The 24,448-nt window shown below is 41.6% G+C and overlaps 2 protein-coding genes across 2 annotated transcripts in view; both read right to left on the bottom strand.

Moving 5' to 3' along the window:
* clpb (ClpB family mitochondrial disaggregase) overlaps positions 1-24,448 on the bottom strand; it is a 520,737-nt gene that overhangs the window by 419,359 nt on the left and 76,930 nt on the right. The gene's annotated exons all lie outside the window — the stretch shown is intronic.
* On the bottom strand, positions 999-22,679 carry porb (P450 (cytochrome) oxidoreductase b). The gene is made up of 16 exons (XM_005746919.1): positions 22,568-22,679; positions 18,660-18,844; positions 9,459-9,507; positions 8,761-8,889; positions 8,360-8,512; positions 7,929-8,053; positions 7,678-7,767; positions 7,333-7,431; positions 7,014-7,130; positions 6,756-6,874; positions 6,108-6,289; positions 4,815-4,964; positions 4,415-4,682; positions 4,011-4,156; positions 3,242-3,327; positions 999-2,511 (listed from the first exon to the last, which is right to left on the bottom strand). The coding sequence occupies exons 2-16, from the start codon at positions 18,833-18,835 to the stop codon at positions 2,367-2,369; spliced, it is 2,034 nt and encodes a 677-aa protein (XP_005746976.1). The 5' UTR covers positions 18,836-18,844; positions 22,568-22,679; the 3' UTR covers positions 999-2,366.

Below are 24,448 nucleotides of genomic sequence, written 5' to 3'. Positions count from 1 at the left end.
TTTTATTTCATCTTTGATTTTTCAGCTGCTGTGCCTGAGCAGCCTCCCAGAGACCCTTTGTTGCAGTTAGTCTTCCTCCAGAAGCCATCTGGCTGCTTGATCCAGCTCTGGCTGCTGCACCGGGAAAGAGCAGTGAGGAGGTGGATTGATAAATGAAATTCATAACAAAAATTCATAATGGACTTTTTCCATTTAGGAATAATAAAAATTTCTTTTTAATTGCTATTAACTGACAGTCAGATAACCAGCTTTTAAAAACATATTCATAAACACTTTGCAGTCAACAAAATTTGCACAGAGGTTATAGATGAAATAAAAAGTATCACGTGTTTTCTAGGTGTGTTTATAACTCTGTTATTGTACATATTCTGTGTTATACATCATAATCATTCCAGTCTCTCTCTTTTTTTTTTTTACTGTTTTAATCTTTATAAAACTCTTATTTATTTATTTATTTTTGTGATTTCTGCTGCCCTATTGGTCTGGTCTCTCTTGAAAATCTGAAAATGTGATATTCATAATAAAAGGATTTAAAAGTTTACTGCCAAAAAATTATTAAACTTCATAACAGAAATGTGCTAACTGGCTTGAAATAGATTGAAACTGTTATGAGATTGCTTCAGGGAGCAGACATGACACCGTCTTTTAGGTTTCGCCATCACTTTGTATTATGCCATTGACTGTAGAACAGTCAATGGTTAAAACACTCGACTCCAGCTACATGACGTGCAGCTGGAAACACTTCCCGCAAGACGAGCTGCCCGAGATTCACAGAAAATGTTACATTTTTGTGATCTATATCGTTATCAGGATGATAGAATTCTTATATCGGGATATGAGATTTTGGTCATATCGCACAGCCCTACCTGAATTTGGTTTAAACAGAGTGAATCACACCTGCTAAAAGGTGTGCAAAGCGCTTCAGGAATCCTTACATACCTCTAATGACCCCCCCTGAAAAGAAAAAAAAAAAAAAGAGAGAGAAAGAAAAACAAAACTTCAAAAATTATTCAGTCTTTTTATTAATTAAAAAAAGCAAGCCTCCATATAATCAAATGATTACATTGTAAAGAGGAATGATAAAAGTGACAGCACTGGGTAAAGTGTCTCAAATGAACTTTTCTTTCTATCAAAATATAAGCAAGAAAGAAGGAATAAACATACAATGAAGTATCCCGACTTTACTGCCAACTCCATACATAAGGCATCACAAATAAAGAAAAAGAAAAAAGGCACTGCACTTCCACTGCCTGACTGACCTCAAACTCCCCCACACCTGCGTGACGAGCTCTGACGGACTGAAACGGGAGAACACGCTTAATGTTCGGATACGTCTGGCCACCTTCTGCGTGCAGCGGCGCAGGTGTGGTCAGACAAAAAGGGGGAGAGGCGCAGAAGAGTATAAGAAAGTCAAACAGAGGTGGTTATCGTGTTAGAGTTGCCAATGCCACCCAATGAACCCACAATCCTCTGCTTTTAGGTGAATATCGCAGAAAACAACAGTCCCATGGGAGGCAGGCTCTAACATACAAAATGCTTTAAAATATCACTGGTTAAAAATATTTATTTTCTCTATGTAAAAGAAAAGAAAAGCACATAATCTCATGGTTTTTATATATGATCGTCTCCTTTTTTTCGGTGCCTCTCGAAATGTTACCATTCTTCTTTCAAATGAACAGCAACGTCTGCATAAAAGGCTAACCCCCTTGTCAAAACACAAAGGTAAACACACAATTGTACCTGCGATGCCAGTTTGTTACACCAAATAAAAACTTTAAAAACATTTTAGATATTTATTGTTGCTAGGAAACGGCTACTGAATCAGCTCAGAGAGAAAAGTCAGCGTCCATTCATGTCTCAGCCTACTCTGAGTGTTTGCACTGCAACACGCACACACAAAACTGCTGTGGTGTGACACCTTAAATCTGAGGCTAATAAAAATAAAAAAAACATTTAAACAAAATCAAATGACACTCTTGTGCATCTAATACTCATGATTTAAGAATTTAGAGCGGGTGGGATTCTAGACCAATTCGTTCATTTATAAATAGGAGGCTCTTTACACTCCCTGGAAAGCACAGGGCTGAAACAATTAGGATCGTGTGAGGATCTCAAAAAACATAAGCTGTCTTTCCACAAACAAAAGTAAGGAGGTGGCTCTATTGGTTTAGTAAGATCTACTGAGGTAGAGTTCGCCTCATTTTCTTCAGTTAGCTGTCGCTGTCAAGGTGAACCAGGTTGAGTACGAACACAAGGTTTAAAATTGATTCATTTGTTTCTTTAAGTCAGTCTAGACCAAGGCAGACGATAAAAAACGTTAAAACTACTACTGTATGTGCACAAAGTGAGGCCAGGTTTGAGGCTCTTTAACTCCAGACATCCTGTGAGTAGCGTCCCTTGGTCATCAGTTTCTTCACGTAATCTACAGCCTGGGTGCGCGTCATGCCTCCCACCTGCTCCGCAATCTCGTAGAAAGCCGTCTGCACGTCTTTAGCCATGTTTCTTGCATCTCTATAACAGGAAAGAAATGACAGTGAGCAATGCATATAAGACAAATAAGACAGAAGTTCTTTACTGTACTTTCACAACTATTTCACTAGGAGGCGCCACATTGCTAAAGAGAATCCAGGCTTGCATCACTTCCATGTAGTGCAGACTTCCTGACTGGCTCCACAGTGTGAAAGTTCACCTAATGAGCTAACATAGTGTTTGTTAACAGTCTGAATGGCCCAGGGGAAAAAGCTGAAGGTTTGGGACCTGATTGACCTGAAGGCAGCAGGTCAATCAGGTGGTGGGCGGGGTCACCTGTGATGGCCATGGTTTTTCTGAGGATTTGGTGATGGCCACCAGAGTTGGCTGAGGGCAGGTTTAATTACCCTCTGCACAGCCTTTCTGTTCTGAGCAGTAGAAGGTCAGCTTATTCTCTGGACACTGAGGAAGTGCAACTGCTGCTGGGGCTTTTTAACCAGGGAGTTTGTGTTGTGGATCCAGGTGAGATCAGCAGAGATGTGAGTGCCCAGAAACCTAAAGGTGGACACAGATTCCACCTGTCGCTTCGGTTTTAAGGACGTTCAGCATTAGGTTATTTTCTGAGCACCAGCAAGACAGTTCTCCACCGCCGCCCTCTACGCCATCTCATGTCCATCAGAGATGAGCCCAACCACAGTGGCATCTTCTGTATACTTTAATATCACACTCGCTCTCTCTCACACACACGTAACAACTGAAATCTGGTAATTACCCGCAGATGTAGATATGAGCGTTGTCCGTGTGAATCAACTTCCAGACATGCTCCTTATTTTTGGTCAGCAGATGCTGCACGTACACCTTTATTTTGAAAAAACAGAAAAACAATGTTTATATGTGCGCGTCAAAAACCTGCACAGAAAACAGTGTATTTATCTACAAACAGCTAAACAACCAGACAGAACTGAATGTAAACAATTTTCTTGGTAATCTGGGCTGATCCGAGTAAGATTGTGCTGTGATGAGTTTAATCGGGAAGGTACTCAAGTCTAGAATCCTGTTTGTATACGTTTGTAAATTGGATATGGCGAAAGGGACATTACACTGGAAGAGAGGAAACGTTCACAAAAATCATTACTGTACTGTATCAATGTGTAACGCTTCTTTCTGTGTCCTGTTATAGTTTTATGTTCTCTCCATGAAAGTAAGTGACATCTGTATATTTAGAAGCAGCTAGTATTATGTTAATGTGTTGTGGATGTTGGCTTGTGTGTAATGGAGCCATTGTGCTCGCCGATCTGATGCCATGTCACGTGTCGCGTGGGTACACTAGGGTACTGAGACTGATGCTAACGGGGATCCCGATTAAACTGATAAATCAAATGTTTTTCTGCTATCTTAATTTTTCATTTTACCAAAGAAGCAGTTCACATCAACTACTAACAGACAATCCAGGTACATTTCCCGACTTTGATGTAACAAGACATTGTCAACAGAGGAAATCTGATATAATGCACCACTCCGAGTCTCGTAGGCAGCTGTACCTTATGGTCCTGGTCTCTTGAGAAGGCAACATTCAGCTTTGTTAAGACTCCGTTCTTCTCTGAGCCTTCGAGCTCCTCCTGGTAGATGTAGTCCTCGTTCTTATGTCTGCAGCCGAAATACAGCACGGTCTCTCCAACCTCTTTTCCTATAATCAGATGACAGCCACAGAGCAAAGCAAATGTTAATTAAAAATGTTCCTCTTCCTAGCTCACTGCGTGCGTATGAGGCATTTAGGGGACATCCGTACATAGATAGTGACAGAAAGTAACCTTGGATACACTCTCCAGGTTTGCACTAGTGATAGATGATAGCGCAACATGCTAATATAGATAGAAATTCCTTACTATAACTAGTTCATTCATCAGTTTCTTGTCAAGGTTAGACAACATTAGTCCGTAAATACCTTGCTGTTTGAGCCAGCCTCTCTCCTGGATGAAGCCCATGAAAGGAGCAATTCCAGTCCCAGGGCCGACCATGATCACCGGGTTGGTGGATTTGAACGGCAGGCGGAACTGAGACTTGCGGATGTACATGGGGACGGTGGACTTGTGCCCATTGTCCGTGACCAGTTTGTTTTTCAGCCAATTGGTCGCAACTCCCTTGTTGGTGCGGCCAGTCTTGGTCTCGTACTCGACCACGACGGCGCAGATGTGGATGCTGTTGGGATGAACCTGCATAAAAGAGAAGAGTTAATAACAGCTCGCTCCTAAAAATCAGACGGCTTATTCAATTCCTTAATAAACGTTAAAACAGAAGTATATGACTTTAACTCCTTCTATTGACTGCAGAGAAAATGGATTTACTTTTGAAGAGGAGGCGATGGAGTAATAGCGAGCCTGGAGACGGGGCAACAGCTCGCACAAGTGGTCGACAGGAGGCCTCAGTGACGGCATATCCTCCAGTATGGCGAGGATGTTTCTGCTGGCATCCAACACCCAGCTCTGGTAGAGGGCCTGCAAATAAGCAGAGAACAATTCATATGAGCTTTGTGATCCAGCTTCTGTTACATTAACTTGATAACAGCTACTCTAACGCCACCACTAGACCTGGGGGGAATTTTGCCATGTGACAATCAGCATGAGAACGCATTCTTAGCTAGTGACAAACTCAGACACTAAAAACGCGGACTGAACAGAAGACGAACACTGCCGTCTGTGAGAAGACGTTGGGGAGGGCTTAATCATGAAAATGAGATGGCCAAGGAAGATTGGGACACTTTCACAAGTGAAAATATAACTTCGTTTGAACCAGACGACTTGCAAATCATTACCACCCAACAAGTTATTATACAAACAGCCTTATATACCCCTCTCTGTCAGTGTCTTTGAACTGCTTTGTTCCGTTTTGCCGTTTTTATGCAGAATTCAATAAAATGTGAATTATTTAAAACAAAACAAGAGTGGGGTCAAATTGGCCATCACATGCAATACGTTTCCTCGAGTTACGCTGACAGACTCTTTCAGACTGAAGGCAATCTGTCTGCATTTATAAATTAGGCAGCAATCATTTGCAAACCTTTGATAATCTGAGAGTGACTGCAGCCACACCAGTGCAGGAAAAAAAACAAACTACGCTATTGTCCAAGTGGCTACAACTGCTCGAGTCTTTTGTACTTCTCTGTTAAGTGCTTTAAGTCCCGTAAAACTGTGGTGGTCCAAAACCTTTCAGTACGAGGACTCTGACACAGCAGACACGGAAAACAAAAGGCACTGCTCACCCCACGCCCCGTTAACCAACTGCGCTTGTCATATAGCGTGCTGGAGAACGTCCATGTATACCGTCTCCCAAGATCCGTGGACTGCTGCTGAATATTTAACTCTGGACGGTCAGGTCCAAGCTCTTTAATTCTTTTCTTCGACCGACCAGGCTTCAATTAAAACTCAGCCTCAGACCCTCATGACTGAAAAACCTTTGGTCTGTCCCTGGACTCCCGCTTGTCCGGCGTCCGCACAAGGAAGTCGATAAATAATTATATCTGCAAGAACTTAACGCAACGATCTTTGATTACAAAATGGATTCTGGGAGGCACGTGCAGGCAACCACACATGCTGTATGCCGCCACTGCCCCGAACCACCAACTACCACCCATTACTGACCTTGCCCTCGGGTGAGGAGGAGGCCATCTTGCGCATATTCTCCTGGTCTTTGGGATCAGAGGCGTACTGCGCCAGCTCGTAGAGGACGTTGGTGCGAGGAGGGTGAGTGATATCCAGGTAGTGAGTGAGGGCCGTGCGGTAGGTGGTAGGGCAGGGGAACGGATGCTTCTTGTTGGACTCCTCTGAAACAGAAAACAGCAAGGACACTACTCTGAAAACACTTTAATGGTCAACAGCTAACAGAAAAAGATTTAAAATGTATCTGGGCATCTTCAGTGGATTTATGGGTTCATCTTTCTACCACACTAGTGGTAAAATAGCTTTAAAGTGTGGTTATAGGCCAGTTTTTGTTGTATTAATAAACTGCACGTGGTCTGAATGAGCACGTTTCACATTTGTAGCCTTATTACTCAACTTTCAGTGATAACGAGCAGTCTTATTCACCACAACTGACCTTTATAACAACAGCTAACTTAAGTATTTATACTACCGCTAAATTACTGCTATTACATAATATAACAGTACTCCTGTCACTCAGACATTAAGTGAGCTGATACAGCAAGTTTGAATATCAAGGGTAGATTTCACTAGACTGTGGGAGGGACGAGCTGGTAAGGTCAAGGTGCTTTGGGTCTGTCAATGCCATACCATCAAGGTTATTAAGCGAGATAACCACATCAAGGTCAACCCCAAGTATCTGTCCCAGCTTGTTCACCAGCGCAGAGTCGTTTGTGGGAAAAACTGCAACGTGGTCTCCGGACTCGTATCTGAAATGAGAATGAGAAAAAAAAAATTTCAGATATTGAGCTGAATTCATAAAGCTAAAAATACATCAGGGCTGTGCACATCGTTGCATGAAATCAGGGAGATAAAGGTTTACTAAGCAATGATCCCATCCAGCCTCACCTGATCTTGGAGCCTGTGATGTCCAACTCCAAATGCATCAGATGTCTGTCACCAGCTTTATTTAGTTTGCGGTTGACAGTCACTGGAGCCAGGAAGGGGTTTTTGGAGTCAAAAGGCCTATGAATAAAAGAGCAGCACTTAAGTATTAAAAAGATTTATTTCTAAGAGAGTAAAAAGTTTAGGGTTGGGGTTTTTTAACCACTAGAGGGCAGAAAGGGTCACTTGTACCCAGTCTGGAGTTTGTCATAAATGCAGGTGAAATGCTAGCAGTGAATGATCGGTCTCCATTGCAGTGATTAGTTTCTGCTACGATACTCACGGCTTCTGGACCTCAAAGCTCTTCAGGCGGCCGATCTCTCCAGTGTACACTTTGTTCATGTTGATGTCAGTGTGCTCCTTCAGCTCGTACTGCCGAATGCTGAGAGACAAAAACTACAGTTTGCAAGCTGTGCACACGCGGAGACATAACAATTCAATATGGAATGAATCACAGCAAGTCATCCTGTGTTTTGTCTTTGTAGTTTCTTTTTAGAGCAGGACAAAAAACAGCAGGCAGGACGAGAGAAAGGTAAAAATGTCTCAAGGCAACTGTTGCACAATTGCAAAATCAAAAGTCTGAAATAATGAAATGATGATGCATGGCACAAACTGTCCCTGAACTCACCTTGATTCATCTCCTGAGGCTTCCACTCCAAAGTGCTCGCAGACAGCCGGCCAGAACTGCTCTCTCCATGAAACAAAGTCCTCTTCCAAACTAAGAGCCGAAAAAAGCATTATTATTTTAAAAAGGTTGATAAAGTCTTCAAATGTGCATTTTAAATGGTCTAATCTATCTCAACCCCCAATAAGTGCTGCACCACCCAAAAATGTGGAGCTCACTTCTTTTTAGGCACGGAGGCTCCATCAGTCACTTACTTGCCATCGTCATCTCCCATTCCAAGATCAAAGATGCGTGTTGCTCCCAGCTGCTCCAGCCTTTTGTCCACATACTTCCCCATTGCATTGTAGTGTTCATACGTCTTGTTGCCCAAACCAAAAACCTGAAAACAGACCGGGACACAATGAAGAGTGGCCAGTACGCGGCTTTGGTTCAGTGCCACAAAAATAACACGCTCGAAATAATCCCGTGCAACTGTGAGATCACTGCAGATGTCCGACCGGTTTTCTACTGATGAAAACCAAAACACAGGAATGTGCAAAAGTCTTGAGTCACACCTCACTTCTTCGTATTTTGCAACTCTCTGCGTTGTACTTTTTAAAACTTTACTTTCAACAAAGAAGTTCTCCTGAAGTCGCTTTTAATTTGACAGAATTTACACGCGCCAAAGTTGAGCATAAAAACTCACAGTGTAGTTTAATCCGGAGAGATCCTCATCATCGTTTTCCTGCAGCCAGTCATAAAAGTCCTGTGCATTATCAGTTGGGTCTCCTTCTCCGTAGGTGGCCATGCAAAAAATGGCGAGTGAGTTTGTAATCTCAGACAGACGGGACAGTTCCCCCTGCAACGAGAGAGAATCGGAGACGCTGAAGTTTAAAATGGATGCAAACACTGATTCTCAATAAGCAGAGATTACATCCAGCTGTGACTGGAACAACTGATGTGATGAGGTGTGTACATGTTTTATTTATCTAGGAAAGAGAAGGTTCACTACAAATCGTTAAAATCAAACATTTCATGTTTGAACAACGCAGAATAACTGCATTTATCCTCACTGTGCTGTGCATTTCATTCACTGGCAATACTTACCATGCTATACTCCTCTGGATCAGCAACCATTCCCTTCATGCCGTAACGCTGAGCGTCTTTGGACAGCCTGTTAGCAAATTCCTCTGCTGTACCCGTCTGAGACCCGTAGAACACAATGATGTTCTTTCCCTGCACACAAAGATATGTACTCATCATTTACATTACATAATGTAAATGCATTACATCACGAAGTATGTAATCTATTTAAATCTACATAAAATGCATCCTTAGACCTGCGTTTGAACTATAGGACTTCTGCATGAACATCCCCATGTGTAAATCTGTGCCATAAAATAAACTGCCACCTTCAGGACTGCTGAGACAAAAACGGGGGCAAAGTTAAACCTCAGTGGTGGCCAAAGATCCTTCCTGCCACCACGGTGGTATCTGAACTATTCTCTTCAAAAACCACATCAGCTAAACCCCAGCCTTTGCTCAGCTCTGGCTACAAAACAGTTCCACAAAAGTCTAAACATTGTTTGGAAATCAAGAGCTTAATGTGGTCACATCAGCGGGGATACCATTACAGTTATGGTATGCTTCATCCACTCCGCAAGAAGGCAACAAAACTACTCTGCAGGGCCCATAAAGATAATTATTAGCTGGTGAATAACCACAACATTAACTCTGCAAGTCTGGAGCTCACGCGTCTATACAGTGTTATTTTAAAATATATCTGATAAAGTAGCATTACTTACGGTTTTCTTCATTTTCTCAATGAAACTGGTCTCTCTTGTGGTGGGTGTCCTGGAAGAGATAATGAAATATTACAATTACAAATAAGCAGAGACAACAATCCTTTTACAAAGGTTGAAGACCATTTAGCAGTAACAACCATTGCAAAGAAGCTGATGGAGGAATTACAGCAAGTTTTCTGTCCTCCAAATGGCTGACAGCTGGAGAGGTCAAAGTACTTTTTGTTTTTTTTTAAGCCTTAGTTAAATCATCAGCTGCACACGTACTCTAAACCTGAACTGAATCAACATTCACGAGCATGACCTCATACATCTAATAGGTGAGTACAAAGATTTGTGTAGCAGCCAGAAGCTTTGGATGTTTGGGACATGAGTGCAAAACCTGCTGGAGACAGGACATTCATACAGTCAGTGGCCCCTTTGTTAGGTACACCTTGCCAGTAGCTAGGCTAGACCTGTTTTTGACTTCAGAACAGCCTCAATTCTTAATGACATGGTTTAAAAAAAAAAAAAAAACCCAAACAAAACTGGAAACTTGCGCACAAGTGAACTCACTGTTATGTTCAAGAAACAGAAGAGCAGCTGAACAGGTGAATGTAGGTTTGCACATTGAAAGATTTCCGATGTGCCATGTTCTGCCTTAACCCCTGGATGCACAACCTACCAGTACCTACACTCTTCCACGAGTCAAAAATGACCCTAAATAGAAACAATGCATTTTGCTATAAACTCGGTTGTTATTCTTCAAAATCTTTAAAACGAAGAGTTGTGATATTTTCATATTTGAGGTATTCCTCATAAAACATGATTGTGACATGAGGCCCTTTGCATTTTTATTTATTTTTTCATTAATTTTAAGAAATTGCAGTTTTTGTATCACTTTTGTATGCTTGCTCGGCATATACTGCAGAAGCTGGGTCTTCTCTCTGAAAGGCACAAGTTGTTCAGCTACTGTAACACAATCACCGAGCATGAATTTCTGCCTGCAGTTGACCAGGAACAGGTCCCATACGTAGCAGAAAGCTTCCATGTGGTTTGTTTTCAGTCCATAGGCTCTGGTCCTCTTGTCATCAAAGTGCAAGAAACTGCAAATATCTTTAAATCTTTGAATTGACATAGTGGCCTTGTACAATGGGTTATGCAGAGGACTCCCAAAAAGCACACCGACTGGTACATCCCAGTTCGTCTCATTTCCTGCAAGGATGGTCAATCAAATGAAGGCCAGGAGCTTATGTTTGATTACATTTTTCCGCTCTTTTCCCCTGTCTGTGGCTACTCTTCGTGCCTCCATGTTTGTGCATGTCAGAACCTCTTCTATTATGTTATCAGACATTAACATCTTCCATGCATCTATTGGGGAGACAGTACTAGACCCAGGTGCAAGCCCTGGCCGACTAATTCAGAATATTGTGGCTAGAGCAGTAAGAGGGGCTCATTCTGTTAGACTAAATATTCATTTCCTCATCAGAGGACTCCTCTGTATCTGACTGGCCTTGTTCAGTGGGGGGGACAATAGTCTTTGTCCTCTATATCTGAGATGTCAGATTCTGAGTCAGTGCCTCCGATGGGCTCTTCATCCCATCCGTCCTGGATCATTTGTAGGCCAAGGTCCACAGCTGGCCTCATAGCAGCCATGTTACTTTAAATATTAAAAAAATAAATAAAAAAATCAGAAAGGACAATGTTTGAAATGCACAGGAAACCATAAACAGGGCTGCACATAAATGGTCCGCAGGTGCGCATTTGCTGTCAAAATAAAAGACGCGTACCAGATAAGAAGTTAGGATGCTCGTTTGTGTACATTAGATGTTCTGGAGGAGGACAGACATTTGTTCAGAACTCTTAAAGATGTCAAAAAAGCAAGCTCCGTAAGCAATTACTTTGGTGTTCCTCCACCACAAAAGAGACACATATTCTCTGAATTTCCGGGAATACTTTTATTTTGACAGCGAATGCGCACCTGCGGACCACTTATGTGCAGCCCTGACTATAAATCATGTATGTTACTGTGTAAAAATTAATTCCTGATCCATCAGAAGTGTAAGTGGGACAGTCAGAGTTGCTAAGAATGAAAGTGCTTGGGGTCATTTTTGACCCCACTTGTGGAAGAGTGGGGTAGTGATACAAAAACTGCATTTTTTATAAATTAATGAAAAAATAAATAAAAATGCAAATGGCCTCATGTTACAAACATATTTTATGAGGAATACCTGGAATATGAATAAATTACAACTTTGCATTTTAAAGATTTTGAAGAAAAACAACCCATGGGGTCATTTTTGACCCCCACGTGTGCATCTAAGGGTTAAAGGATGACTCTCGGAAGAGGATTGGTCCAGCATGATACACAAACACACGAAAACGAATCTGTAAGTATGCTGCCCTGCCCCGAGTCAAAAATAACATCAACGCAACACAGGCGGAGAAAAAACAAAACAAAAACAAAACTAAAAATATAGGATCCCACATGCTAAGGAGAATTTGGTTTATCATCACAAATGAGTCGAACATAATGTATTAAAATGACTTATTACAGCAACAGAATTTGAATTTAGTTTGAATTTAATTGTATTTGCATCGCATATTTAACAACAACAACAACAACAACAACAACAGGTGCCTCAAAGTGCTTTTTATTGTAAGACTCTACAATAATGCAAAGAAAACAGAAAACCCCAACAATCACATGACCCCCTTTGAGATTTGGCAACCGTGGGAAGGAAAAACCCCCCTTTAAGAAAAGCCTCTGGGAGGCGCGGCCGGCCGGCATCTAGACTGAGCTCGTCACTGAGCAAATATTACCTACGGAAATAGGGAACGATTATACACTTAGAGCCTACAGGTGGATACTGGGGTAGTGGAGGTGTTGGTAAAACACCCAACAACGCAGGGTGGCAGAACCACTTAAATACTTTGAGGCGAATTAAGTGTGTATGACACTCAGTGCAGCGTCACTTCACTCGATTACTTAAAGGCTTCTCATTTCTGTTTCATACTGACTATTTTGAAAGACGGGGATTTTTGTTTTACTTAAGGACACATTTTTTACCTTAGTAATGCATTTACTGTAAGCTGACACAGTTTAAAAAGAAATGTTTCGCAAGTCTTCACCAGTCTCAGTTGATGCAATCCTTACATCAGTGAGAAGGCAATTACACAAGCATTGCTCAGACCAATCATCTGTAGACCCAAAGATGCATTCATTACACAGTGCTCAATATATAATGTGTTACAGCAGATGATTTAAACTCTGGGTTCATATTCACCAAGTCAGTCACTAATGGACTGAAACATTTAAAAAAAAACAGCAGCACGCAGCAAAATGAAAGGCAGCACAGCTTCATTCAGCATCAAAGCCCTGAGTGGACATCTGCACTGATAAAGGAATACGCAGGCCACACATGACTACGAGCATAAATACTAATGCAAGATGAACACACTGTTCGATTTCCATGATTCAGGAGGACAAGACCTACAGCAAAGCCATTAACGCTGAGCAGCAACATATTGATTTGACAAACTCTATGACGTAAGACAGGTTTCCAAAGTACACTGTACTCCCAACAAAGGGCACAAAAAACCCAATACAACCTCAGTGAACCTAACCCCTGCAGTGTGTGTGGGATTAACGTTGAACGTGTAATTATATATTAAAGGAGAAAAAAAAAGTTTTTCCTCTGAACCAAATTGCTGATCAAAATTAAAAACAAGCCTTTGCACTGAAGCAAAACCCTTCCTGACAGCTTCAGCAGGACGTGTTATCAGTTCTGAACCACCCGCCAAAAGGAAGGATTTCTGTGTGAAATTGCAAAACAGCAAGGTTACGGGAGTTCAAAGTCAATGCAGCGCCCGGTTACATTATAATACATCAGATATACACACGCAGCAAAGGCTGTGACTATGAATCAATCTCCCCACCCTTGCAGCCTAAAACACAAATGATATCAGATAAAATGAGACGATCAGGATCAATCACCAACAGGTGTGGTGGACTTACTAGCCAGCTGAGGCGTAGCCTCAGAGCCTCGACCATATTTTAAGGATGGCCGTAGACACTCACTGCATCACTTTCAACCTCCTCCTTAACACAATGACGATGACTTGATCCAAAGACCTGCCACCGATTTTCACTCTTCAGTGAACATCTCTCAGATTCGGTGTCAGGTCTTTGCTGGATTTGCTCCATAAGAGATGCTGTACATCTTGTGTAGATAGGTATTGTTTATACACACGTCTTTTGTTTTCCCACTTACCCAGTACTCTCAGATTTTTAACACAATGCAGAGCACATGTGCCAATTTTTAGCTCTTTGAGAATCTGTCAAACTGTTATTGGCATTTTGTGCAGAGTCAACTAAAGAAATGGGAACAAAACTGGTTCTTTGTGAAGATGTCTACCACGTGTTATTATGCTTACAAACAAAAAACATTCCTCTGAAAATGGTCAGAAACAGACACTGGATTGAAAATGACCGAAACCCCCCAAAAAATCTTGAAAAACCTGGACAACTATCGCCTGAGACGACAACAAAATAAAATGCAAGGAAGTCTGGCTTCTTGAGCCACGGGGCGATTGTGGCTCAAGAGTTGGGAGTTCGCCTTGTAATCGGAAGGTTGCCGGTTTGAGCCCTGGCTTGGACAGTCTCGGTCGTTGTGTCCTTGGGCGAGACACTTCACCCGTTGCCTACTGGTGGTGGTCAGAGGGCCCGGTGGCGCCTGTGTCCGGCAGCCTCGCCTCTGTCAGTGCGCCCCAGGGCAGCTGTGGCTACAATGTAGCTTGCTATCGCCAGTGTGTGAATGTGTGTGTGAATGGGTGGATGACTGGATATGTAAAGCGCTTTGGGGTCCTTAGGGACTAGTAAAGCGCTATATAAATACAGGCCTTTTTTTTTTTAACCATTTCTTGTGTCAAAACAAACCTCCAACCTGCTGCTCAGTAATTAGCTGCACAAATAGAAATTAAGATAAAGAACCAATCCAGGAAGTTTTCCCCTGATCTTGATCTTATGACGCCACAACCAATAAATGACATGCATTTCCATTCCTTTCTATTTAAATGTGCCAGTAACATGGAAACCGAGCCGTATGCAAAGTTGATATAAAGAACTAAAGCAAACAAGACTGTAAATGTGCAAGTGACCTGTGCGGTAAAGGGAAAACAAGAAAAGAAACAGAGCAGCCAATAATCAAATTGGACTTGCAGTCAAATAGCTATTATCTCCGTCTTACATAACCTCCAGAAACAACGTATAGCTTCTTATAGCACTCGCTTTAACGTCTTGAAACAGACAGCTAAGCTTTGTGTGCAGAGATTTAACTGAAAACAAGCTACTACTCAGTGCTTACAAATTACTTCCAAATGTGGTCTGTGCTATCAGCTTAATCAGCAGGCAGCCAGTGGCAAATGTTACAAAAAATGTTACATCATCCTTCAAGTAAGCAGTATTAAAAACACACTGCATCATGCTTTGAAGCAGTAAATCAAACATGTCACTGACCTCTCAGCAGCATCTCTCCTGTCCTCTGGCAGGGAGAAGACGCAGCCCATGGCATGCAGCCCTGTAGCTCACCACTGCCACTAGCACCGCTGGCTAGGTAACACCGGGAGCCGCCACGCTCGAAAAAAATAAAAAAAAAATAAAAAAATAAAAAGGGCAGGACGGTCCAGAGGTGCGAGATGGAAAAGTAACACCAGCCCAAAAAGTCAGAGAGATATTTACAGGTTTGTAGAGCGGCCCGACTTCCCCTTAGACGCTTCAAACACAATCTGAACTCAGCTTCTTCCTGTACTGCTCTGTGAAACCAGCAGCTCTACACAACTCCACAGACACGCACATGCACGAGCACAGCAGCTTACAAGCCCTTAGAGTGTCTGGCAACCGCTGAGAACACAATGGTGGGAAACTGACTTTCCCATAAAATCCAGCCGAGCTGCAGACCCACACGTTTGACTCGCACACAAACACACTGAAGCGATCTCGGGCTGAAAATGCCTTCCTGCTCATCCCCGCCCCTCTTCCTCTCCAGCCTCAGAGGTGTTCTGAGCAAAAAAGTCCAATCTGAGAATTTGGCTGGTTATCAGAGCAACTCTTCAGTGGACCACTAAAGGAGAAAAGAGAAGGAGGAGGGGGGGGGCAATGAATGGTATGCTTTTCCCCTGAAGTATCCCCTACCCCCACCTAACAGGAGGAGAGAGGAAGGGGGGGGATGTCATTTCCATGGCAACCTCATTTATCATAATAGGATTTCATTTGTGACATGGCCCTCCAATGGTGGAACAAGCTCAGAGCGCACCCACACACAAACACGCACCCACGACGAGGGGAGGGTAAGAAGCAGCGGTGGGGATGATTTAAAAGAAAGAAAAAAAACAAAAACTAACTGGACAAAGAATGGATTGCTTGTCTTCAGCCTCAACTTTCCACCTTTGGAGAGGGCTCACAAAAGGGAACTTGGCGCGCCTGCCTAGTTCGTTCTCCAGGGAACTTTCAAAATGGGTTCAGGGCCAAAAACAAAAGCACAGGAAAGAGACAAAACTACGCCCCCTTCATAGCAGTTAAGCAATCGCTGCCCCTTTAAGGGGAGGAGAGACCAGCTTTGAGGGTGTTAGGCCCGCCCTCAACAAAAACATGTTCTCCAGGGGTCATTACCTCCTTTCCAACCAAATTCCTGCTTTCACACAAATGGTCAGGATTTCCTTTTGCTTCATTTTCTTATTTTTTTCCCCTTCACCAAAAAATAAAGTAAAGAAAAATAAAGCTTATGCCTGGAAGTGGACAAAAAAATAATAATTAAAAAAAAAAAAAATGTGGCCAGTGCAAGGCAAGTCCAAGCCTCCATTACGCCATCATGGGGGAGAGCAGAGCGAGTAGTCTCTACAGAAAATGAATGAGCCTTCCCCAACAGCTGTGGTCGGATGGAATCGCTTTAACTGTGACCCTAACTCAACTGGATGTAACTTGAGAGGAACGCCCACTTGTGGTCTGCACAGGCTTGTACCTGGAGTGAACAGAGTGGGGTGGGGAGGGAGGGCTCAGAAGAGAGGAAGAGGAGCCAGACAGAACGGCTGGGTGAGTTTATGGGAGGACAGAAACTGTGTGAAAGGAGAGGGTGAGAGAAAACAAAGGTCACGAGTAGTGAAACATTTACTAGAGAGTCCTCAGCTGCTCTACAATACATTTTTTCTAGGGGTGGGTTTTTATAATCGATTCATCGATTAAAATCGATTCATTAAAATCCTGAATCGATTTTTTAAATATAAATTTCTCTCTCTCTCTATGTGCAGATACCGAGTACACAGCTAATATCAGGGTTAAAGTATGTGAGGAAGTGGCTGGAAATCATCCTGTGAGAGGAAACATCAGACACCTGAACTACAAACCAGGATAATAGCTTATCCAGACTTAATCCTGGGTTTCCTGTACTAGGAAGGTGGTTCCCTTCTTAGCAGAGTATATCGCTATAGAGCCCTCCCGCTCTGGAGTAGATTATGTTGCAGATTAGAGAGCAACAGGTATGAAAATCCCACCTGCAGACCAATCAATTCTCTAGAAAACAGAGTCACTATTCGTAGAAGACCCCTCAGAAGCCTGCGAAGAGAACGTGTCAAGTTTTTCAGCTGCATCTAAGGTTTGTGTTTTTTCTGTTGGCAGCAAACATTTGATCATTTTATTTTACTATAAGTATATGATCCTACAACAGGACATCCAAACTGTACTTGCTGACATGTCAAATTTGTATGTAGAGTAAGCCCATTTGATATATTTACTTCCAAGCCCTTAAAAACAGCAGCGAGTCTGCAATTAAGAGAATAAAACTAAAACTGTCAGGAGGTTATGTCCTAAGTTTCGGTTTATAATCATCTGGAAGCACCACGTTTTCACTTATTCTTTTATTTAAAATATCTGTTAGCCCTTTCATGCATGAATTATAACAACCTCAATCAGGATTTTTTTCTTAAGCAAAGTTAAAAGATTTTTTTTTTCACTTTTAAGATGGGACAGTAAGCTTCAACGTTTAAATGTATGCAGTTTAAAGTTTGAGACATCTAATGTGCAGCCGTCACCTTAGAAATCAAAAGCAGCACAGACAACGCACTCTGCCATAAAATAATTAAACAGAATTAAAATGCTTATTTTATTGCTCTGTACACTAGCAATTCATCTCTTGTTCTTTTTACAACAGTGTTGCAGTTTTTTTTATACTCTTTATAGATTTTTAATCACCATCTATTAACATCTCTGGAGCAGGTGGCGCTCATAGGGATCGTTTTCTGCAGAAAATGAGTCATATGTGAAACACCCCTTAAAAGTGATTACTTGGTACAACACCACCCCGGTCATGTGAATGTGTAAAAGTAACCCTGGGTTAACTTAGTGATCTGATAACTGGCTTCATTCTACCTTAATTGACCAGGCCTTATTTGGATCAAACTGAGAGTCAGTGAATGGATCGTGTATCGACCCATTGTAATTGACAACCAATCAAGCTTTCTGGGTCAGTATCATACCCACTTAAAATATACCTGAAGAGATGTAATAAAAAAGAAGCCTATGTTTAATCTTCATTTTCACTGTGCATTTGTAAATTCATATCAATCTTTAAATGTTTAGAATTAGGTCTAAAAAACAATAAGTTACTAGATAAAGATTAAAAAAACAAAACAAAAAACAGATGGCATATAACACAGATAACTTATGCAATATAGTCCAACACATTTTTTGCCAGGTTAAGGTGATAAGAAGCTGAAGTCTGCCAACACAAGACACATGATTAGTTTAAAGACCAAAGGTTTATCCACCAGCACAAATCATCTGTGTGTCCCAGTAAATGTCCTCGTTAATGAGCTCATTCAGCAAACAGCATCAGACCCAGTCCCTGGATACATAAATGCAACTGCAGCTAGAAAGAGCAGCAGCTCTTGATGAGGACCTGCCTACATATGACGCAGCTTGGCTTCTGAAAGCAAACTTTGACTCACGAGTGTCCAGCTGTACAGTTTAAATGTGCATCTACGCGTGAAGATAATTTACAATACAGCACCATTACCTCTACAACAATTTAAAACTGTGACTGAAGATAAAAATAAGCTATTGAGCAGATCTACTAAAGTACCCCGACTACTCCCGTTTATGAGCTTCAACTCATTAACCTCATGTCATGTGTTCGCGTCCCAGATGGAACCTGAAAGCTGAAGGATACTCACGGTGTGTCGAGCTTTTTGAATTCGGGAATGGGCTCAGGCTTCTTACGGGACATGAACCAGTAAACTACAAAGCCGACAATGACGGAGAACAGCAAGAGGTCCATGGTGCTGAAGAGAGATGCCTCTTCATCCACTGCGGGCTCGGTGTGGGTGGTCTCGGGGTCCATGTCTGGCATGTGGGTCCTCTGCGTGAGGAAACACAGAACACAGCTAAAGTGAGAAAAAAAAAAAAACATAAAAAAACAAATAATTGACTATTTTTTCCTGGTCATAAATTTTTTTTTTATGCATTTGGGGTGGGACATCATTCAGTTACTGTTCAACACACCACAGATTTCACAGTTTTAGATCCAAAACAGCCCATTAACTACAGGCAAATGGTAAATGGCCTGTATTTATATAGCGCTTTACTAGTCCCTAAGGACCCCAAAGCGCTTTACATAACCAGTCATCCACCCATTCACACACACATTCACACACTGGTGATGGCAGCTACATTGTAGCCACAGCCACCCTGGGGCGCACTGACAGAGGCGAGGCTGCCGGACACTGGCGCCACCGGGCCCTCTGACCACCACCAGTAGGCAACGGGTGAAGTGTCTTGCCCAAGAACACAACGACCGAGACTGTCCAAGCTGGGGCTCGAACCGGCAACCTTCCGATTACAAGGCGAACTCCTAACTCTTGAGCCACAATCGCCACAATTGCCCCAGGCCCATGGTTTACAGTGAACATGTCACTGACATGAAGATGCTGCTATCGATCTGTGAAAGTCACATTTTAAAACAGGCTGCATGTTAAACTCCAAATAAACAACGCTTATGAAGGCTAATGCACACAGACAACACCCTTGCTAACATATGTAAGCAACCTGCTATGCATTATAGCACACAATGACACCTTGTGTTCACACAATAGTAGACAACTACGATTTGCATTTGGCTCAGGATACTGTGGCACTGTAAACCACCGCCTTCGGTGCATGAGGAATTTCTTGTCGTGCAGCAACAGCACCGGCTCTTTTCATACCGAGGTCGAGAGGACCCAATGCTCTGAGCGTTCAGGTTTCAGTTTGGTTCACAGACCGAAAACAATGACACTACGCTTCTTTGATCCTCTAAGAAGGCTAATGAACAACTAGCCCTGCAGACATTCACTCAGTGCTACCATGCACACTTAACTACACCAAGTCACTGGTTTATTAAGCAAACTATTTCATAGGTAGCTCAGCCCTATCACAGTGTGTACAGGAGTCACGGTGATAAAAGTCACATGACAGCCCAACATAATAAAAAACATTATCAACCAATTCCTAAAAAGGATTTTTTACAAATCTTTAAAGTATTGTAGTGTGATTGCATCTAATTTAATCTCAGATAAGTTCATGTGAAGTTAGGAAACTTCCAGTGAGATGAAAACATCAATTACATAGATAAATTAATCAAACACTGATGAAAATTCATCAAAGACTAATGAAGATAAAATGCTCCAAATGATCCACACCCTTTAAAAACACTTGAAAATATAAACAATCCACATATATGGATGTTTTCCATGATATAAAAATATATAAATCTTTGATTGTTTAAGTAGAACTAGCTAAAGGTCTTATTTTAAATAAACTCTTTCAAACCCTTTTAGTGAACAAGTTATTCAAACAGGTAGCGTTATCAGAAGCCAAATGTCACTGAGACTATACAGAAAAAACAAACTCCACAAGCAGTATCCAAGTTAAACACCCCAGAGGCACCCCTCCAACAACATAGTGACTTCCTGGGAGGATCAGAGAACTCAACCTGAGAGCAAAACCCACGCCTTCTCTCAACGTCACAGTGAGTTACATAAAGGTCGATTTATCACAAAGAAAACGGTTACCTAAAAAGCTACTTTCAGCTGCGCACTTAGTGACAAAGTGTTGCAACGGCAGGTAGCTACTTTTTTTTACTTTAACTCCAGCTTCCCTTCCTGATGCAAGCCAGGAGAAATTTATGTCTCCTCCCCAGCTTAAACTTATGCTCTTTCACTTGTTAGGTGTGTAAATCCCTACATAATGGAGCCGCATAGAAAACTCATGCCAATTTGCTTCAGGCTAAAGACACGAGAAAACAGTGACAATTCACCAAATATGACTAATAACTCATAAAATCTCTAAACATCCACGCTTACTTGTTCCTTGCTCATTTCTACAACTGCTGAGTAAGCGCAATGTGGAAAATGAAGTTACACATTTGGATGAACCTATTCTCATATTTAGTCTAAAAGCTTTACCTTTATTCCCAAAAAGTGGCTGCTGCCCACTCCACTCAGTGTGTAAGGGGAAGGGCCACATATGCTGACCCAACACTCTTACCCTCAAGTTACAACACAAACCGGTGCCAAGCACTTACCCTGAAACCATGTATTAACCTTCAACCTGGTAAAAAGCCAGACAAAAAGTAATTTTAAAACCAGGGATGTCAAACTAATTTTACATCATGGGCTACATACAGCGACTTCAAATCAGCCGGACCTGTGAAAATCCCCTTTCTGTCAGTGTAAAGAAGTTTAATCCCTCATATAGGAAAAGTTCAACAGTACATATCAGTTTTTCTACGTGATAAAGAAATACTGCTGTAAAAAACAAACAAAAATATCTGTCTCTTTGGGCTCAATTCACAATACATAAATAAAATTAACAGAAAAAGTTCTGTAGCTAATCTCTCAGAATGTTTTATTATCAAACAAGGTTTTTCTAAATCTCAAGTTTGTAACTGTGGATCTACTGTGAAAAGCAGATAGTAGGAAGGACTGAAAACGGAAAAGTTAAAAAACCGAACCTCCACATTTTGTGTCCTCCTTCACACTAGTGGGCCAGATTGGAGATTTGCGGGGCCGATTCTGGACCCCTGGACCTTTTATTTGACAAATCAGTTTTTATAAAAGAATGACGACCTAATCTTGGTATTTATTGTTAGCTTTACTTTCCTGTGACAGAAAGAAGACATCTACAACTCACAAGGAGCCAGTTCATTTATTGCGTCATCATAGGTGATCTTTTTACACAGTAACTTTCTAATGACCTGCATGTGACTCCTTCAGAGATACCTGTAATGTAGTCATAAAAGAAAACCTTGGGTAAAACTATATGAATAACGCTTTATATTTTCCTATATCCTCACCCATATCAAACACATGTGCCCTAAAAGATCATTGACTTAGATGATTTATGTGGTTGTTTAAAAGTACAACCACATAAAGTGAGTTGTTAATTTGGGGCAAAAATGTCCAACAACACCAGAAATCTGATAAAAGCGAAGCAGTTCAATGTGGACATCACTACGGTCCAGCTCTTTCACCTAAAATAAATATGCGTTTCAGTCACGAAAGCGTTAAGGGCTGTGGGACAGTCCAGATTGACCCACGAGTGTGTGTGTGTGTGTAGTACCACACGTAATGTCACGCTACACACCGGTTATACTAGTTATGAGTGTCAGTTAGCTCCGTTATAGCAGACTTAATCCCATTTTACACATTACAAATTAATAAATAACGATAGAAATAGTAGCCAGCGGAACCGGGCTCTGACTATGTTCTGGAGAGTGACAAAGGTGGCTGTAAACACATTACAGAAAATACCGGTGAACGCAGACACGCAATAGTTTTATAAATTGCACGTTTAAAGATGATCAGATTCTACTTTAAATTGTTCGTGGCTTAAAGATTATACAAGTTGACCTCAGTTTGCGTAACACTGTAGTCGGCTGTAGTCTACAGCTAATATCTGATGTAAAAGCGTAATATTGGCTCTGTCTTACAGGTTTCTAGTGATGGTGTAAGTCCGATATCGCTTAGGTTTGAGTCTCCGCACACTGCCACAGAGCGCTAGTCGACGTAAACCAAATAAAAGGCAAGTTTTCTCAGCATCTTACCTTAACTGCCTCTCTCCTCTTTGTGCAAGCCTCTCGCACAGCTCTCTTCTTCTTTTCCTGGATTTACGGCAGACTCTTGGCGTGCTCGACGCGGAAGGAAACTTTACGCCATGCAGGATCAAACCAACTCCGTCCTGGAAGCAGGGGGGTGTCAGGGGGTGGGGTTTGAACTGTGAAGGCCAGTTTAGCCTCGTCATGTTATTTTTTGGAGAAGTTGAGTGTCTGTGTTTTTTGAAGACGTGATTCAGCTTAAAAATGAATGATGTAAAAAAAAGAAAGAAAGAAAGAAAGAAAGAAAGAAAAAGAAAAAACCCCACTTAATTTTATTTATTGTATGGGTGTTTTTTAATTTAGACTTAGTGTTTTTTAATTTAGACTCGCCCGTGCATATCTAATCTGGCTCAGTAAATAGCAGGCGAGGTGCAGCAGAGGAAGGGTCAGGGTTATGTAATACAACGAACAGAACAAGCTCCATATATCTCCATATATCTCTCGTCAAACGTGACCTCGCAAGTTTAACTTTATGTTCACAGTGCCAAGGACACGTGACAGCCCCGCAATCCGTCAGGCTTTCTGCCTGCGTGTTCAGATACTTTCATTAGGTACACTCACAATGAGAACGGTTTTAAATTTATTGACAAGTAAAATTCAATAAAAAGGTTAAAGAGTACTCGAGTACAAGAATAGCAGTAGTAGTAGTACAACTCCTGCACTGTTTGGAAAAGAGTGTATTTGTTCATGTACACTATGGTACACTTTTAAAGTAAACAAGATTTTTTTTTTTTTTAAATAACAACAACAACAAAAAAAAGCAAACAAACTGGCCTTTGTACACAGTTTAATTATTCCAGCCAAAACCTGTTGGTAGTAAAGCAAACTTTACTTCTGCTGTGTCCAGTCACCGAGGCCTAACTCTATCTTTGTCCACTGAGTGAATGTTTATTAAATAAATAAATACACAATTTCCTTCTAATCTGTTTCTATTCAGATGAACTGTAGGATTTTTTGTCTACTCATTAATACAAATAACTGAAGGCTTTTTCAGTTACTAAAACGTGACAAAGTAGACTTGACGTCTGTACTCTGTAATATCACCTCACATAAACATGTACTTTGATTGGTACGCCGGCTCAGCTGTCTCTAAACGCAAATAGAGCCACTGCCTCTTGTTGGTAATGCAGAAGAGCATCTCTGGATACACGGCATTGCGCCTTGACACAAATGGGCTATAGAAGCAGACAACCACCTTGGGTGCCACACCTGTCAGCTAAGAACAGGAGACTGAGGATACAGCTGACGCCAAAGTTGGACAATGGAAGAATGTTGTCTGGTCTTTTTGCCTCACAGGGTTCAAATCCAGTGTCTTTTCTGTGGGGAGTTTGCTTGTTCTTCTTCCTGCCCTCTATCAGTGATAGTTGATGTTGTGATAGTATGGGGGATACTTGGCACACTGTGCCCATTAGTACCGACTAAACATCAACTAACCATCGTTTAAAAACCACAGCCTGCCGATCACATCCATCCCTTTGTAAGCACAGAGTACACATCTTCCAATGGCTGCTTCCAGCACGATATAACATTATGTCACAAAGCTCAGATCATCTCAAACTGGTTTCTTGAACAAGACGATGAGTTCATTGTACTCCAATGTCCTCAACAGTCACCAGATCTCACTTACATCACTTTGGGATGTGGTTTAACAGGAGATTCATATCATGGATGTGCAGCTGGCAAAACTTTATCAACTGCGTGATGCTATCATTTCAATATGGACCAAAATCCCTGAGGAATGTTTCCAGCTCCTTGTTTAAAGTAGAAATTCAGTCAATTTTCTTGTTTATTAATAACTGTAAAGGCACTTTATTAAGATGACACCAAATG

The sequence above is a fragment of the Pundamilia nyererei genome, unplaced genomic scaffold (assembly GCF_000239375.1).
Source record: "Pundamilia nyererei isolate P.nyererei 1_Seehausen unplaced genomic scaffold, PunNye1.0 scaffold00185, whole genome shotgun sequence".
NCBI lineage: Eukaryota > Metazoa > Chordata > Actinopteri > Cichliformes > Cichlidae > Pundamilia > Pundamilia nyererei.
The sequence above is the reverse complement of the archived record's forward strand: the minus strand, read 5'-3'. Positions and strand labels throughout refer to the sequence as shown.

Excerpts from the sequence above, each read along its gene's own strand:
- porb (XM_005746919.1), bottom strand. The coding sequence starts at position 18,835 with ATGCCAGACATGGACCCCGAGACCACCCACACCGAGCCCGCAGTGGAT. Across the intron at positions 8,513-8,760 it reads ATCCAGAGGAGTATAGCATG|GGGGAACTGTCCCGTCTGTC; the intron begins GTAAGTATTGCC and ends CTCTCGTTGCAG. Across the intron at positions 7,768-7,928 it reads ATGGGAGATGACGATGGCAA|TTTGGAAGAGGACTTTGTTT; the intron begins GTAAGTGACTGA and ends TTCGGCTCTTAG.